The sequence below is a fragment of the Olea europaea genome, chromosome 8, assembly GCF_002742605.1.
Source record: "Olea europaea var. sylvestris chromosome 8, O_europaea_v1, whole genome shotgun sequence".
NCBI classification, from domain to species: domain Eukaryota; kingdom Viridiplantae; phylum Streptophyta; class Magnoliopsida; order Lamiales; family Oleaceae; genus Olea; species Olea europaea.
The window spans coordinates 20874287-20890693 of record NC_036244.1 but is presented as its reverse complement, the minus strand read 5'-3'; the positions used below and the strand labels follow the sequence as shown (position 1 = coordinate 20890693).

Sequence of the window (16407 nt, the reverse complement as noted above, 5' to 3'; positions counted from 1 at the left end):
CTGCAGAAGAAATTAACCCCCTGTTAAATCATTTTGTTCTTGTACACGATAGAAATGATGGATGCTTAAATTCTGTTTCGGTGCAGGTTTGTCCAGTATGCAGTGCTGAAGTCGTCTCTCCTTCGGAAAACAGCTAGCAGATTTCACGGCTGGCCTATTAAGAAGCTGCAGATAAATCTGCTTGAGATGGGCAGATAATGGGTTGCATCTAATATTTGATGGCATGAAAGACTGTATTATCAGAAATTTTTTTTACTACCTAAATATTGTTGTCCACATTGTATTTTAATTTTCTTCTATATATCTATTCTTATTTCTATACAGTAATTATTAAATTTGCCCTTGCATTGAAAGGCCTAATTATTTACTTTCAAGATATCATTGAAGTGTTTTGACTAAAGACACAGTATCGAAAAAGAATTCGTCTTGGTTTGGCTAAATCAATTTTTGCAGTTGAACCAAGTAGGGGCTATGTCACTGACACAAATTAAGCTCTTGTTTGTCATATATTAACAAATTAAATTGTTTTGCTACAGTAATATTTTTCAAGACATATTCATACAATAAAATGTTCTCCACATAAATTAATAAAGTTTTTTTAAATTTTAGCCACATTCTCCGAGAAATACTATTCAAAATTTTATAATTTTTTCCATATTGGGAGAAGCAAGCTCAATTTTTTGTTCTCCTTCGTGGGTAAAGATGAAACTTGTTGCTGTAGTCGTGGGTAAAGATGCTTTGTTGATTACCCAACTTTCAAAACTTGTTGCTTTAGTCGTGGGTAAAGATGCTTTGTCGATGACCCAACTTTCAAAACTTGTTGCTTTAGTCGTCGGACCTTATTTTTTCATAGATGATCAATGAATTTACGAAGTTATTAAGTCGTTTTAGTTGATGTAATGTATTTGGTGATGTTTCTTGCGCAGGATATTGTGGCACAATGATGACAGGGTCATGGATCAAAAAAATTGGTGTTGAGTGAATAAGTTGATCTTTTGAAGATGGAAAAAAAAAAAATTATTTGAACCTTGAATACAAATGGGCCAATGTACTATTAATCGAGTTAAATAACAAAATATCATTGAAGTATGCACGAAATTTCAAATATAATTACTGAAAATATTTTTTTTGATATCTTATTGGTCACTCAAGTTGCTAACAATTTCATTTTTGATCATTTGGTTACTAAAAATCTGATATGACATCCATTTAAGGCCCCCAAGATGTACTGTTTGGATTTCTTGGATAAAATGTGTGTGAATTTCCTTTCAGTCGATTTCACCTAAGTCGTTACATTTATAATGAATTAGGGTTGGATAAATGATAATTCACCATTATAAATAAAACGTCCCTCCTAAGATCCAAGGACCCATCAAATTGCTTGAGATATTATACATTTGTGACCATTGTTCTGAGCACCATGGTTTCAACTTTCGAGCACTTTCAAGTAGAAACTTTGGCGTAGAAGGGGCATTTCAGTAGCAAATGCGATAACTTTAAATAGCTATGGACAATAAAGCAATCCCATCTATGATTCTTCGAATACTCAGATTAGCAGCAGCAAAACTGAGCTCAGCTTCCGTTACCAGCAACAACTGAATTTTCCGAAAACTGCATTTTTTTCCTATTAAATTATGGGGCAAGATAAATGTAGCAATAAATTTGCAATAAACAAGGATAATTCGCACAGAACTAGCCATGAGAAACGACCAGCCATCCAAGCGTGCAAAGTAACAAGAAAATTTAACTCCATTTTCCACATGCAAATCACAATATGAAGCCAACTAGCAGTACAAACTATCAAGTGTTGGAACTGAAATGCTGACTATATTATCCAAGTGGTAGTTAGGTCAAGTTGTCGTCATCACATGCACTTGTCCTTGACCGATATTGGCGACCTGGTTTCTGCAAGCTGTTACCTTTATCATTTGCTATATATGGCTCGTCTTCTTCCATTGCACTGACTTCACTTTCTTGAGCATCTTCTTCCGCAACACCAATGGGAAATCCCTTTTTCTTAGCACTGTCTCCCACAGACTCGTTCCTTCTCTTCACCATTAAGTCATCTTCTCGCTTCTTTTTTGGAGTGAATAGTATTGATTTTGGGATGTCAGCACAAGTGTCATCCTGCGATGAGCTCTCAGTGTTTCCCCTCAGCTGATGAAAGAAGTCCATATATTCCTTTCGATTGGATTGCTCATCCATGTCTTCAGGTGAATCAAAAGTATATCGTGTGTATTTTGAAGGGTTCTTTAGATAGTCTGGAACACCAGATGAAAATTGCGAAAGATCAGCAGCTTCTTGTGGTGCCGCATCATCATCCCTTGACCGTGGCTCTAACACTAAATCACCAGCTCCAGAAGACTGTTGTTCCTCATGGTTCTGAGTACTGCCTTTAGAGTTCAACTGGAAGCGGACACGCTTCCCGGACTTCGAGTCTACGTGATTTCCTCTTTTCTTCAGAATAGATTTTGGATTATAACTATCGAGTGCTACTTGGTTAAGATCTTCAGTCTCCACATCCAGGGCCACAGAGTTATCAGCAAATGGTAAGGAATCAATATTCCCAGCTGCCTCCTCATCTTCTTTCAGCCTAAGTTTAGCAGCCATGTGATTTGCACGCGGATCTCTAACAACATCCCGGAATGTGTTCGGAAGCTCGCCATAAGTGTTAGGTCTCTCAAATCCATAATCAGCAACTTTCAAGTCCCTCATATATAGGCGGTCACCAGCCTCTTCTCTACAGACAGCCACTTTGTCATATTCATCTTCTTCCTCCTGCATAAACCAAGCCAAAAAAGAATGTAAGTCAACTTCTACTTGGAAAAAGAAAAAGGAAAATATACACATTTTATACTCTAACCAAGTTATAATTACATATTATGCCTTGCACAAATGTCCAGTGAATAAAATCATTTTTGCAATTTATGTTTCCAGCCTCCAAGATTTGATTGTCTCTCGTCAACCATCCACGTTTGATCTCCTCCATAGTGTCAACCGAATTAAAAAACTTTGGCCTTCTTAAAGAAGAGTGTGGGCGTACATTAAATAAACACTTAAACTCAGTGGTTAGTGTTGCTCAGATGTCTAGTCAGGTGCAATTTACAACAAAAGAACTATACAAACCCAAAAAAACAGACATGGAGAAAAATAAAGAAGAACCAATATAAATCAGCATGAAGGCCAGAAAATAAAACATGTCGCCATCTTCATGATTAGTAGAATGTACCTAGTCTAATAAAATTTTAACAAAAACTTGATGCATGTTTGGCAAAGCTAAATTATAATTTAAGCGGTAAAGAAGTGAATGGCAGCATCAGAACCTTGAAGAAACAAAGCTAAGCTGGCAGCGAAATTCAACAGGCTGGAATAGATTTTTCATAGATGTTCTCACCAGTGGTTAAAATACAAAACCATCAAGAGTCATCCTAGCTTTAGTGGTTGAATTTGATTGGCAACTAAAATAGCCGGATGATTGCCTTCTCGATGGGGAGATAAATGAAGATAAATGAAACAATCAACGTGGGGCGACATAAGGATTTTGAAGTTTTGTGGATGCCAATTTTGCATGAGATAGGGATAAAAGAGGATCAACCACTTTATTCATGTTGACTTTAACTAACTTCTATACAAGACGAAATCTCAATTCAAGTTAAGTTGCACTCTCTAGCACTGAGGCCGAATAAATATAAATAAATGCTATAAATGGATCATAATGTTCGCAAGGACCTTTGCAAGAGTTGAAGTTCCTAGACAGAAGGGTTCTTTTACATATTGACAGCCAAACTTCCTCGCACTCATGTAAAAATTCAGTATATAATGATAGATCTAAGCATTTAGAAGTATATAGTAAGAGGAAAGTTTCCAAGAAGATTGGTAGAAATGGTAACACTATCCACGGAGGAGGATAGGAGATTTTGGGACTAAAGTTCTTCCTTCATCTAAGTTCAAACATTGCCTTGAACGGTTTAATATCTAAATATGGTCTAACCGGAGAAAAGAAGAAGCTAAGATTGGAGGAAGTTTCCTGCATTGTGTTCCAACTCATGTTGAGAAGCAAAGGTAGAGTTTGAGCGAATGCTGCTTCAAAATCACGAGTAAAGGGAGTACAATATCTCACTTATAAAGTTACATGTTACATTCACGATTTAATCAATACTAGAAGTAGCGACTTCATTTTTATGTTCAAGTCAGAATCATTGTGAACCGTTCATTAAAGATCACGAGGTGGTTGTAGTTTGTCTTTTGAAAATTTCTTTATTATCATTTTTCGTAATTACTGTACACAACGGAAGTTGTTTCTGAATTGCTCATTCTTTAGCCCCTTTTTTTCAGTTCTAGCATGTAGAAGGAAGCCTTGATGTTTTCAATTCTTGACTCTAGATAAGAAGTATGAGTTGTTCTGTCTTTTACTTTGTGTTCTAAGTGGTTAGGACTCGATTGTTAATGGTATTTTCTAAAATTTATTTTACACAGTGCAAGAGAGCTTCACCCGAGGCCCGGCAGACATAGGTGCTTGTTAATTCATGTGTTCTTGAACTGTGATTTAAAGTGTGTGATTCTAAGAGACTTAAGGAATTCATATAAATTGGCTTCCTCTGCCTAAGTTAGGTTGAATAATATGGCACAATAAAAACGTAAACCAAATGAAATCATAATATAGTGTTTTTACAACCCTTAAGGGTAGTTCAGTGGTCAAATCTTGAATTTGCTCCCCAATGGTCACCAGTTCGAGTCCTCTCGAGGCTATCGAGATGAGTATTCGACTGTAAACTTCAAAATCCCGTGAGATTAGTTGAGGTTTACGTAAACTGGTCCGAACACCCACGGTCATTAAAAAAAAAAAAACATATATAGCATTTTTACATCAACAATCTAACAAGAAGAATATATGCATGTAATCATTGTACTACAATAGGCATATCTAGAATTTTCATTAATCAATGAATTGATACATTCGTGCTTTACTCACAAAACTTTAAAATGTTTTCGAATGGTCATTGAACTTTAACACAAGTCTCGTTATCTATTTGACCACTTGGAGAGATGAATTTCAAATTTCTAAGGCTTCGTATTTCTCCGGCCATCCCACTTCTTTCCTCAATTCCAATAAAGGATATGACTTTCAAAAACCACTTTCATCCAATCCAATTCAACTCTCTGAAAAAGAAGTTTTGCCTAGAAATCACCAGCCCCTGACCCGTAACTGAAACTACTGCTTGCTCTATTTACTTTATTTTTCTTTGATTTAGGTCGAATCTCATAGAAAATCAACTTTACTTGAAAACATTATGAAGTTGAATGACCACTCAAAGTATTTTAAAGTTCAGTGACATTCGGAAGCATTTAAAGTTCATTGATGACTTATGAAACATGATGAGTGAAAGATGGACAGCAATGTGTTAAAGTTTTCAGTTACTGATAAAACATTTAACTTGGCATATCTATAAAGAAAAAAGAAATAACGAAAACAATTAAAACTGAAATTTAGTGTGTTCGTAAAATTAATTCAACATACCTCATAATCAAGGGTGCAGTCAAGTCCAATGAGGGATTGAACATCCTTGACTTCATCATCAACGGTGTTAGAGCTACGATGTTTCGTTTCTCCATCAATTTCATCCTCTTCTTCAGAGTCACTCAACTGCTGAAGATCCGATTCCAGATGGGTCCCAACATCGGTTTCGGGTTTCTCCAGCGGGTAATCGGAGGGTCCAGATTCTTCCTTATCATCTTCATCTTCTTCTTTGTTCCGATTCCATTCTTGTCTTTTGATTTCGTCATCTGTGAGGCGCCACAAGGAATGGCCTGCACTCGCTGTATTGCCCAGCGACCCGAATACTTTATCCATGCGAACTTTGAAGCTGTCATCCATGGCTATTTCGTCCTGCCCCTGCCCTGCACATTTCTGCTTTTATATAAGTGACTGAAAATGGAAGGCGGTTGTGCTCGATAATTCGCAAGGGAAAATAGCAGCTACGGTCTCCAACTTTTGAAAAAATGGCATTCAGGTAATCAACTATTAGTAGCACTTCATTTTTAGCAACATTTTTAATTTATCTCTTGATTGGTTTACTTAATTTAATTTATTTTAATTAGGTTACAGAATTTGAACTTGAATTTGAATTTGAATTTGAATTTGAATTTGAATTGTTAGTTTCAAAATTCAATACTCCATTAACTATCATATAATGAAAGAACTTGCATGTGATTACTACATGACAAACTAATTAAGAGTGAGGAAGACGAATTCTTATAAAACCAAACATGAAAGTGGAGCGTAAACCCACGCACCACTTTAGAAAATGTGAAATTGTTTAACAGTTGTAGCCCTGTAAGATAGTACAAGTGGAGGTTAGTATTCTAAAGAACTTTATTTAGTCTCTATACCAACTCCTCGTTCTTAAAATTCATTTTTTTGTCAAACTCATTTTTAGTTAAATATTTCATATAACCTAAAATTTTCATCGACTTTTTAGCTACACATGCATATTTTTTTTTTTATCAAAAATTAATAAAAATATTTTTTCTTAACAAAATCAAACTAGGACTTAGCCACTTAGGTAGTCCTTTAGTTATGTATTATATTTTGATATTTTATTTATTTTAGTTAATCGAAAGATGTAAAAAATTATTTAAATTTAAAGTCATAACTCTCATTTACAATTTTCGTTTACAAGGTGCCACTTGGTGATTGTGTTGAAGATCGGCCAAGTATGATTTAAAATAAGTAATTCGACGACAATAGATGATCGAATATGATATAGGGATGAAATTTAAAATCGAATTAAAATTTAGGGACTCGCTAAAATAAATTAGCCCTGGTTTGGTAGAAATGCAAATTGAATTATTAATTTAAACTATATATTTTATAATACCATTAATTTTTCAATCACACATCTCATTAATTTTTATTAAAATCAGATAAAACTCTAATTTGCTTAAACCCTGTTTGTCATCTATTATTTGGAAAAAAAATTAAAGAGTTTTGAATAATATTTTTTGGGAATGTGTGGTTAAAAAATAATTTTTTTTATTGATTTGTGTATAAAATATTTTATTATATGAATATATGGTGAAAAATGATATTGTGTAAATAATTTATTTAAAACTTTAAAGGTGACAAGCAGGCTGTTAATATTTAGCCCCTGTTTGATGCCCATTACATAAAAATGAAAATGAGGGGAATAATATTTTTTAGAAAAATGAGTGGTCGAAAAAGAAGGAAAAGTTTTCGATTTATGTGTAATATTATTTTATGAAAGATTGTGTGGTTGAAAATAGGAGAGAGAAAAATGAAATGTAATGTAATTTAATTTAATGGGGATCAAACAGGGCTTAGTGACACTATTGATTTACAAAAATAAAAGATTAGAAATGCAAATGCCAGGATTCGAAGTTCAGATCGGTCCAATTAATATCGACCGGCTGACAGTACTGTACAATAGAACCGGACTGAATCGTTAAAGATGCCATTTTCCCTAATCCTATACGTTTTGTAATATTATTTTATGAAAGATTGTGTGGTTGAAAATAGGAGAGAGAAAAATGAAATGTAATGTAATTTAATTTAATGGGGATCAAACAGGGCTTAGTGACACTATTGATTTACAAAAATAAAAGATTAGAAATGCAAATGCCAGGATTCCAAGTTCAGATCGGTCCAATTAATATCGACCGGCTGACAGTACTGTACAATAGAACCGGACTGAATCGTTAAAGATGCCATTTTCCCTAATCCTATACGGTTTCCCTTCCAAGTAGTAACTGAAAAACCCTAATAGAAGATTTTCGCAATGATGCGGAGCTTCCTTTCTCGCAAGCTATGGAGTGGAATTAACAGCATTAGCCCCTGTAATTCGTCAAACTCGTATAGATTTTACAGTCTGATTCCAATGGTGATTGAGCACTCTTCCCGCGGGGAGCGCGCCTACGACATTTTCTCTCGTTTGCTTAAGGAGAGGATCATTTGCATCAATGGACCTATCTCTGACGACACTGCCCACGTCGTCGTTGCCCAGCTCCTCTTCCTCGAGTCTGAGAATCCTTCTAAACCCATCCACATGTACCTCAACTCCCCCGGTGGTGCTGTCACTGCCGGTACCCTCTTTTTCCATTTCATTTTGGAATTATATTTGTTTTCTTGGTATATGAAAACACGTCACTAGTTTAAGTATTTAATTGTATCCGAAGTGGTTTGTAAGGGGAGAGTGCCCTAAGTACTCATAAACTTGCAAGCCATGGCTTTCACAAGCTTTGTAGGTAACAACTAGATTTTTACACTATCCTTTTCGAAAATACTATGATCACAACTTGAGGATGGTCTGAAATATTTAGCCCAGTGAAGCAGAAATTTTCTGTCCTATGGTGAATCAAGATTAAAATTGGAATCTTTTCTAGCTGTTGTTGAACTTCGATTGTACCTTTTTTTTTTCATTTTTTTTTTTTCATTATTCGTGTCGCGACATTTGCATTTTCTGATGCCCCTCTAGAGGCCCCAAAAAAATTGAGAAAATTAATATACAGACACAAGAAAGGGGAAAAATGTATAATCGACGCTCAACAACAGCTACATAAGATTCCAATTTTAATCTTGATTCAACATAGGACAGAAAATTTTCTTGGTGACCTTGAGAAAAGATTCACTCCCAATTACTGTTTTTGGAGTTTTCCTTCTGGGCTTGAAAAATAATTATGAGGAAATGTATGTGTGTGGCTTCATGCCTACACACTACAAACGGAGGATTATTTAATTTATTTTTATCATACATTATACTTGATTTGCCAAAATTCATGTACTGAATATTGAAAAAGATTATTACTTTCTATCTTTTTTATATGTTTAAATGCAGGTCTTGCTATCTATGATACAATGCAGTACATCCGATCTCCAATCAACACCACGTGTCTGGGCCAAGCTGCATCGATGGCTTCTCTTCTCTTGGCTGCTGGTGCAAAGGGTGAGAGACGTTGTCTCCCAAATGCTACCATTATGATCCATCAGCCTTCTGGTGGATACAGTGGGCAGGCTGAGGACATGAAAATACATACCAAGCAGATTGTTCGTGTTTGGGATGCGTTGAATGCACTATACTCCAAGCATACTGGACAACCTATTGAAGTAATTCAGAAGAATATGGATCGTGATTATTTCATGACACCGGAAGAGTCGAAGGACTTTGGTATTATAGATGAGGTCATAGATCAGAGACCAGTGTCCCTGGTGACTGATGCTGTTGCAGATGATGGCAAAGATAAAGGTTCAAACTAGAGATTACGGGTAAGATATATCTATATCATACATTTTACTCTCTTTTTATGTTATGAGGTAATGCTCTGCTGTTCTTGAAAGCCAAACTGCTTGTATGTATTTAGTCTCATATCGAGCTCTGACATTGCACAAATGCATAAACAGGCACAGTTATTCCTATATAAGTATTACCCATCTTGTTGCCACGATGTTTGTATATGGGTCATATTTTTTGCTTCGTTTATATTGTTCTTAGACTTTCTTTCTGATTTTATGCTGGAAGTCTTTTGTCATTGTTCTTTAGATTTCTGTGTTCTGCACCTCCCAAAATGGAGATGGAAAAGAAGTTGGCATAACACTACTTTGAACCAGTTGCTGAACTAACAAAATATTAAAACCATTTCAAGTCCCCATTTTCATTGCATGCATGTCAAAACAAAATTCGGTTGATGTTTTCCAGGCTTTGTTACCCTAAAAGACAGGGTTCCAAGGTATACTTTCTCCGAGAAATTGTTTTATTGAGGTCTCTTTCACAATCTAAACGATTCACAATGATTGGCAGCTATCTCGTCACTGGACCAATTAAACTGTTTTTATTTGACAAGACTATTGAAAGAATCCTTCCAGCCTAAATATTTTTAAGAATTGCCACTGTCAGTTTTTCACTAATTAAGGATGTCTCGTCTTGTCGCTATGTTTAGCAGCAAAACAAATGAAGGTTTTGGTTTTTGTGTTCCAGTTTACAAGCAACTCAAATACTGTAAGAAAGTTGTTTATAATTAAGGCCTGGTTTGATCCACACTATTTGGAAAAATACTTTTTTAAGTAGTGATTTGACATTATTTCAATCACTCATTCTTCGATAAAATAATATCACACGCAAATTCAAATTTTTTTTTTTATTTTTAACCACACATTTTTTATCAATGCACTATTTAAAAATGCATTTTTATGTAAATAATGTGGCTCAAGCAAGGGCTAAAATTATGCATTTTGTGTTGTGTTGGGAGCTTATTGGAAACTCAGGCAGTGAGGGTTATAAACTGTTATTGCTTCCATTCAGTTTTGTTTCACTATTTCACAAGCTAAGATCTGATCTGTGTCATTCACGTTTCACAATTCTTTTGAATGTTATGTGGCATCTTTCTTCCTATGTAACCAAAGTTGATTTGCTATTAATGTCATTGTTCTCTTGTATCTTCTTTCTTGTTGCTGTCTGGCATTTGGCTGCATTTTCTGTTACTGACCTTTGTATCATATTTACCCTCATGTTTTTGGTCCTGGTGCAGTTCTCTTGGTTCCTGTGATGCATTTTCCCGTCATATGATCTTGGGAATTCTTTTGGGCGGCCTACCTAGCACTTGTTATGAGCACACGTTGATTTCTTATTCCTCCATCTTCTTTCTTGAGCGCAAGTTGTGCGTTTTCCTTTCGACCACCTCCCTCGCTTTATGTTTATGATAATCGCTGCAGCATAGAAAGGTCCATTTTTGACACTGATGGGGATTATATGTTACTGTTTATCATTACGGACCAAATAAAAAGTAAGTTTGTATGAATTTGCTAATGTTTTACGGGATACTCAGCTTTCTTGTCTTTGAATTTAGTACTTGAGATTTTAATATAAGCTGTATGAATATATGCCGGTAAATTTGCTCAAATAGTCCTCAACCTATAGGTCTTGCACTAAACCAGTGTTTTTTTCACCCTTTGCATTTCAATCCCCAACTCAAGGCTTGTGTGAAAATGGCCCTTCAAGTCAGGTTCTTTTTATTTGACTTTTTTATAGGTCAGATGGATGGAAACTGACCAGAAAGGCACCAGAACCTTAAAGTTCAGGACAATGATGTCAACTAAAAAATGAATTATGCTACCAGTACATAAATATGTTGTGCAAGGGATTATATAAAATGATGTGCAGAGAAAAGATTAAATGAAAAAGCTGACTATATTTTAAACTAGTAAATGATAGAGTAACACGTGATATTATTTAACTGATTATGAAAAGTTTGATGTAAATGTAGTAAGGTTACTAAAAAAGAATGTGGACATGGGGAAAATGGGTTTAATTTTGATTGTAGCCAATTATGCTGTGTAAACTCTTTATTTACTACATGCGAGCCCCGTTAGTTTACAAAGATGAAGATGAATAAAAATTTGTAAGTTAAGTGCTAATTTGATATGAAAATTAAATCCAGCGAACTTTTTGACTCGGTTCCCATACGATAGGCGCAGACATTGCAACTTCTGTACTATTCAAGAAGATCGACGAGCGTGCAACGTCGCCGTCATCATCATCATCTAAGACTACACGTGCCTTTATCAGTAATAAATTTGGTTCTAAGAGAATTTCTCTAGGCCAAAGATCAAACATACTCTTGTCGGTAAAGAACTCAACTATACATGCATACATTTCATTCTTCTCTCGCTCATCATTATTCATATCTTTTGTTTTTATGTTCAATTTCACTCACCTGGTGATACTTCACTAGATTTCACAAATTTTTTTTTTATACTTTTCCTATACATTTGAATTTAGCCACGTCCCCATTTGCAAGTCCCAAAATATGAGCGGCATCAGAAGCACGTATTTCGGACCTCAATCTAGAAGAAACAGAAAACTCAAAAATTGTTGGCCAATATTCAAAGTTAAATGACACAGTCATACAACCATGACTCCATCAAAAATTGTTTCACAGTAAGCTACCACCAAAAAGAAATCATAATAAAATTTCCTTTGATAGGTGAGAATAGTTGTGTTGCATTACCACCTAATTGTAACCATCTTCCAATGCGATTGCATAAATTAATGGCCGCAGAATGTGCATTTATGGGTGGAGGTATGAAGCAGACAATCAGTAGATCGTGGGTGGACCGTGGATGCATGAAGGTGCAAACAGGGATAACCTGGTTCTCCCCATATACTTGCACAGTACATTCAAGCAAGGAAATTATGTGCCATTGAGATAGAAAGAACTTACAAAATTCTGCACGTGCATAAATTAATGGCAGCTAGAAGAGAATACAGGGAGATACCTTAACTGATAATGTGTCGTGAGGGAGCAAAGCTGGAGGTGGAGGCAAGCTTTGCCCATGAAATCTATCAATTATGTGTGATTTCTCCACAGAGCCTTCATTTTGCGGCACTTTACTTCCGTCATTTTTATTTCTATCGTCCTTACCTAGCCTATCAAAGTTCCTATCAGCACCTTTCTCTTGGACTCTTTCAACAGAACGCTCTATTCCATACCTTTCCAACGACCTGTCTCTCAATTTTTCAGGCAAAATTGTTGAAAAAAAATAAGTTATAAAACTTTCAAATTAAATATTAAAAATTTCAGTTTTCATTTTAATTTTAAAATTTTCATTTTTGTGTTTAATTTTAGATTCAATACAAAATTTAATTCCATTATTATATTTGTAACATATGTTGAATTTTATTAATTTTCATAATGAGATGGTTGAATTCTTCTACTATAAAAAGGGGTGGATTTTTCATTCTTTGATACAACAAAATCAAACACGGAATACTCTCTATTCTCTTTTCATACTACTGTTCTCATGCTACACTCTCGTCATTTTATATTTTTCTATAAACTTTTGGCAATTGATAAGGGTTTGTTCTTTCTCTCCATGTAGGCATGCCCATAGAAGAAAAATCGGTTGCGAGCTATAAATGTTTTATCTTGGAGCCGTGTAGTGCCGAAAGTACCCGCACGAAGGGGAGGCCACACGACTTTAAGACAGCGATTATCACGACTCTCTTAGACCAGCTTTTCTAACTCTATTCCCATGTTTACTTTATTTGATTCATGCTTATAATTGATAGTACATTGCAAAAATCATGTTAATTTTTACAACAATTTAAAGTTGTGTGTGTGGTTTGTTAGTTGCTAACATACTCATTCTTATTATGCTTGAATTTTTTGATTCTATTAAATCTTAGAACCTTTTAGAATTTTCATTTTGAAACTTACTGCATAAATTTTCATTTTGGAGCTCATAGAAATTTTATTGATTGAGTATTGCACTCTTCAGATTGCTTCAATATTTTAATTTTAAGCACTTATTTCATTTTGATAATTTAGTGGAAAGTTTTGATAACTTATATTATTTATTTGATTGATTGACTTGAACGTTCTATGCATTGTTAATATAAAATTAATTGTAACTGTCATTTTAAAGTTCAATATTTGTTTAATTTATTATATTGTTACTTGGAATACTCGAATTAATATTGTCGAGTCTTAAATATTTGACTTAATTGAAAATTTTATTGTTGGTATTATTCATTGATAAATTTATATATATTTACAGTTATTTCTTTTTGCCTTAATAATTCATAGTGTAATAATGACATCTCGTGAAGATGCTAATAGTGTTATACCAGAAAACTTTGATGGAAAAAATTTTAAAAGATGAAAAAAATAAATGGAATATTGGTTAAACGTTTTAGGGTTAATTTCTGCTATAAAAGAAGATAATGAAGATAGAGAGTCTTCTTCTTGATATAACCCAGAACAAATTGAATTACATTGTCATAATAGAATTTTAAGTGCTATTTCTGATAGACTTTATGATATTTATCAAAATATCAAGAGTGCTAAAGAGCTTTGGAAAATATTAGAGGAAAAATATGGAATTGATGATGCTGGAGTCAATAGATTTAACGCGTCAATTTTTAACAGATATGTTATGGTGGACGGAAAATCTATGAACAAACAAATCCATCAATTTCAAGATTTACTACGTCACTAGAAGAAAAATGGTCAAGTTTTAGTGAGGACTATAAGGTTTTATGCCTTATAGATGAACTTCCACCTTCTTGGTCAGACTTTGTTAAAAATCTTCGACATAAACAAGGGATTTTAACATTGAACCAAGCATTCAATTCCTTGAGAATAGAAGAACATCATAGAAGTCGCATCAACAAAGTTGATGAATCACATGCCAAGGCAAACTTGGTAAAAAATTCAAAAAACCCTGCTAGCTCCTCAAAGCAATTTAAGACTCGAGGTAATAAGTTTAAGAAAAACTTTCACCATTATGGGAAAAATTTCCAACCTAAAAATAACTACACTAAGAATAACAAAGGCAAAGAGAATAATGAGCAAGGGCCATGTTATGTATGTGGAATAACCAACCATATTGCTAGAGATTGCTACTACAAAAAAGACTAAAGCGTACAAGTTTAAGGACAAATTTCAAAAGGATCAAGTAAACATGTTGAAGGATGGTGGACATTCCGTTAGACTTCAAGCGGGAGAAGCATAACTTTGGGAAATGACACCATAGCTATTGTATTGGGAATTGGAAGTATCGAGCTTAAGATGACCTTCGGGAAAAAATTGATTTTAGATCAAGTTTCCCATGTTCCAGAAGTCAGAAGAAATTTAGTTAGTGGATTATTTTTAGTTCGACAAGGTTTTAAACTTGTAATGGAGTCAAATAAGGTTGTTACAACAAAAATAATAATATTTTTGTTGGGAAAGGTTATATTAGTGATGGATTGTTTAAATTGAATATTATTGAAAATCTTTATCATGATTCTTACCATGGAAGTTAGTTACTTGTGGCATGAACAATTGGGTCATGTTGGTAATATGAAGATCAAGAAACTTATGGATCTAAACTTGATTCCAAAAACTCAAATTGGTAATAATAAGTGTGAAGTTTGTGTATAAGCCAAGCAAACTAAGAGACTTTTTAAATCTGTTAGAAGGGACACAAACCTTTTATAATTGATTCATATTGATGTTTGTGATTCTAATAGATTGCCAACAAGAGCTGGTAATAAATATTTTCTAACGTTTATAAATGACTATTTTAAGTATGGATATATTTATTTGTTGAAAGCGAAGGATGAAGTCTATGATAAGTTCAAAATCTATAAAGTGGAGGTCGAAAATCAATTAGAACGTAAGATAAAATTTTTGAGGTCCGATAGAGGAGGAGAATATTCTGGGAATAATTTTAAGGAATACTGTGAGGATAATGATATAATACACGAAGTGACACCTCTTTATTCACCACAATCTAATGGTATTGCAGAAAGGAAGAATAGAACTATAATGGATATGATAAATGCTATGCTCATAAGCTCCGGAGCACCCGAAGACTTATGGGATGAAGCTGTTCTAACTTCTTGTTAGATATTGAATCGAGTAACTGTTAAAGACAATATTAAAACTTCATATGAGCTATGGAAAAAGAGATCTCCTAGGTTAGATTTTCTAAAAGTGTAGAGGTGTTTGACAAAGGTAATTATACCTGATCCTAAAAGAAAAAAAAAATGGGACAAAAAACTGTAGATGCTATTTTCATAGGATATGCTCAAAATAGTAGTGCAAATAGGTTCTTGATTATAAATTTCGAAGTAAGTGACATTAAAAATAATACTATCATTGAAGCTAGAGATGCTACCTACTTTGACGATGTTTTCCCATTTAAGACTGCAATTTCAAGTGAACCTTCGACTTCTAAGAAAGTGGTTTTAAATAATACTCCATTTAGTTCATCTTTAGAAGATAAAGTTGAACATGAACTTAGGACGAGTAAAAAGACTAGGAAAGAGAAATCATTTGGAGAAGAATTCTTTACATATTTAGTTGAAGGTGAACATGAAACATATAAAGATGTTATGGTCTCTACTGATGCACCTTATTGGAAAGAAGCCATGAATGATGAGTACGAGTCAATTATGCAAAATAATACTTGGGTCTTATGTGATTTACCTCAAGGAAGTAAGGCAATTGGATGTAAGTGAGTATTTAAAAAGAAGTTGAAACCTGATGGAAGTATAGATCAATATAAAAAGTTAGGTTAGTAGCTAAAAGATTCACCCAAAAATAAAGAGTTGATTCTTTTGATACATGTTCTCCTATTACTAGAATAACTACTATTAGAACATTGTTAGCATTGAGTAGTATTCATAAACTGATCATTCATCAAATGGACGTTAAGACTGTATTTTTGAATGGTGATTTGAATGAAGAAATAAATATGGAACAACCAGAAGGATTTAAAGTTAAAGGACAAGAACATGCAGTATGTAAATGAATGAAGTCATTATATGGACTAAAGCAAGCTCCTAAACACTAACATGAGAAGTTCAATAGAGTTATACTACATTATGGATTTTAAACTTAGGACACATG

The 16407-nt window shown here is 34.1% G+C and overlaps 3 protein-coding genes across 3 annotated transcripts in view; 2 read left to right on the top strand and 1 right to left on the bottom strand.

Moving 5' to 3' along the window:
• Positions 1-323, top strand: part of LOC111399166 (E3 ubiquitin ligase BIG BROTHER-related) — a 7168-nt gene extending 6845 nt beyond the window's left edge. Inside the window, exon 7 of the mRNA XM_023026425.1 lies at positions 87-323. Within this exon, the coding sequence (XP_022882193.1) occupies positions 87-137 (51 nt within the window). The 3' untranslated portion in view covers positions 138-323. The remainder of the gene's footprint in view (positions 1-86) is intronic.
• Positions 324-1600: 1277 nt separating this feature from the next.
• Positions 1601-5938, bottom strand: LOC111399165 (amyloid-like protein 2). The gene is made up of 2 exons (XM_023026424.1): positions 5519-5938; positions 1601-2778 (listed from the first exon to the last, which is right to left on the bottom strand). Exons 1-2 carry the CDS (start codon positions 5873-5875, stop codon positions 1846-1848), a joined length of 1290 nt encoding a protein of 429 aa, XP_022882192.1. The 5' UTR covers positions 5876-5938; the 3' UTR covers positions 1601-1845.
• Positions 5939-7722: 1784 nt separating this feature from the next.
• Positions 7723-10889, top strand: LOC111399164 (ATP-dependent Clp protease proteolytic subunit 2, mitochondrial-like). Its single transcript, XM_023026423.1, has 3 exons — positions 7723-8100; positions 8853-9280; positions 10540-10889. The coding sequence occupies exons 1-2, from the start codon at positions 7797-7799 to the stop codon at positions 9269-9271; spliced, it is 723 nt and encodes a 240-aa protein (XP_022882191.1). The 5' UTR covers positions 7723-7796; the 3' UTR covers positions 9272-9280; positions 10540-10889.
• Positions 10890-16407: the final 5518 nt, after the last annotated feature.

Excerpts from the sequence above, each read along its gene's own strand:
- LOC111399165 (XM_023026424.1), bottom strand. The coding sequence starts at position 5,875 with ATGGATGACAGCTTCAAAGTTCGCATGGATAAAGTATTCGGGTCGCTG. Across the intron at positions 2,779-5,518 it reads ACTGCACCCTTGATTATGAG|GAGGAAGAAGATGAATATGA; the intron begins GTATGTTGAATT and ends TGGTTTATGCAG.
- LOC111399164 (XM_023026423.1), top strand. The coding sequence starts at position 7,797 with ATGATGCGGAGCTTCCTTTCTCGCAAGCTATGGAGTGGAATTAACAGC. Across the intron at positions 8,101-8,852 it reads CGGTGGTGCTGTCACTGCCG|GTCTTGCTATCTATGATACA; the intron begins GTACCCTCTTTT and ends GTTTAAATGCAG.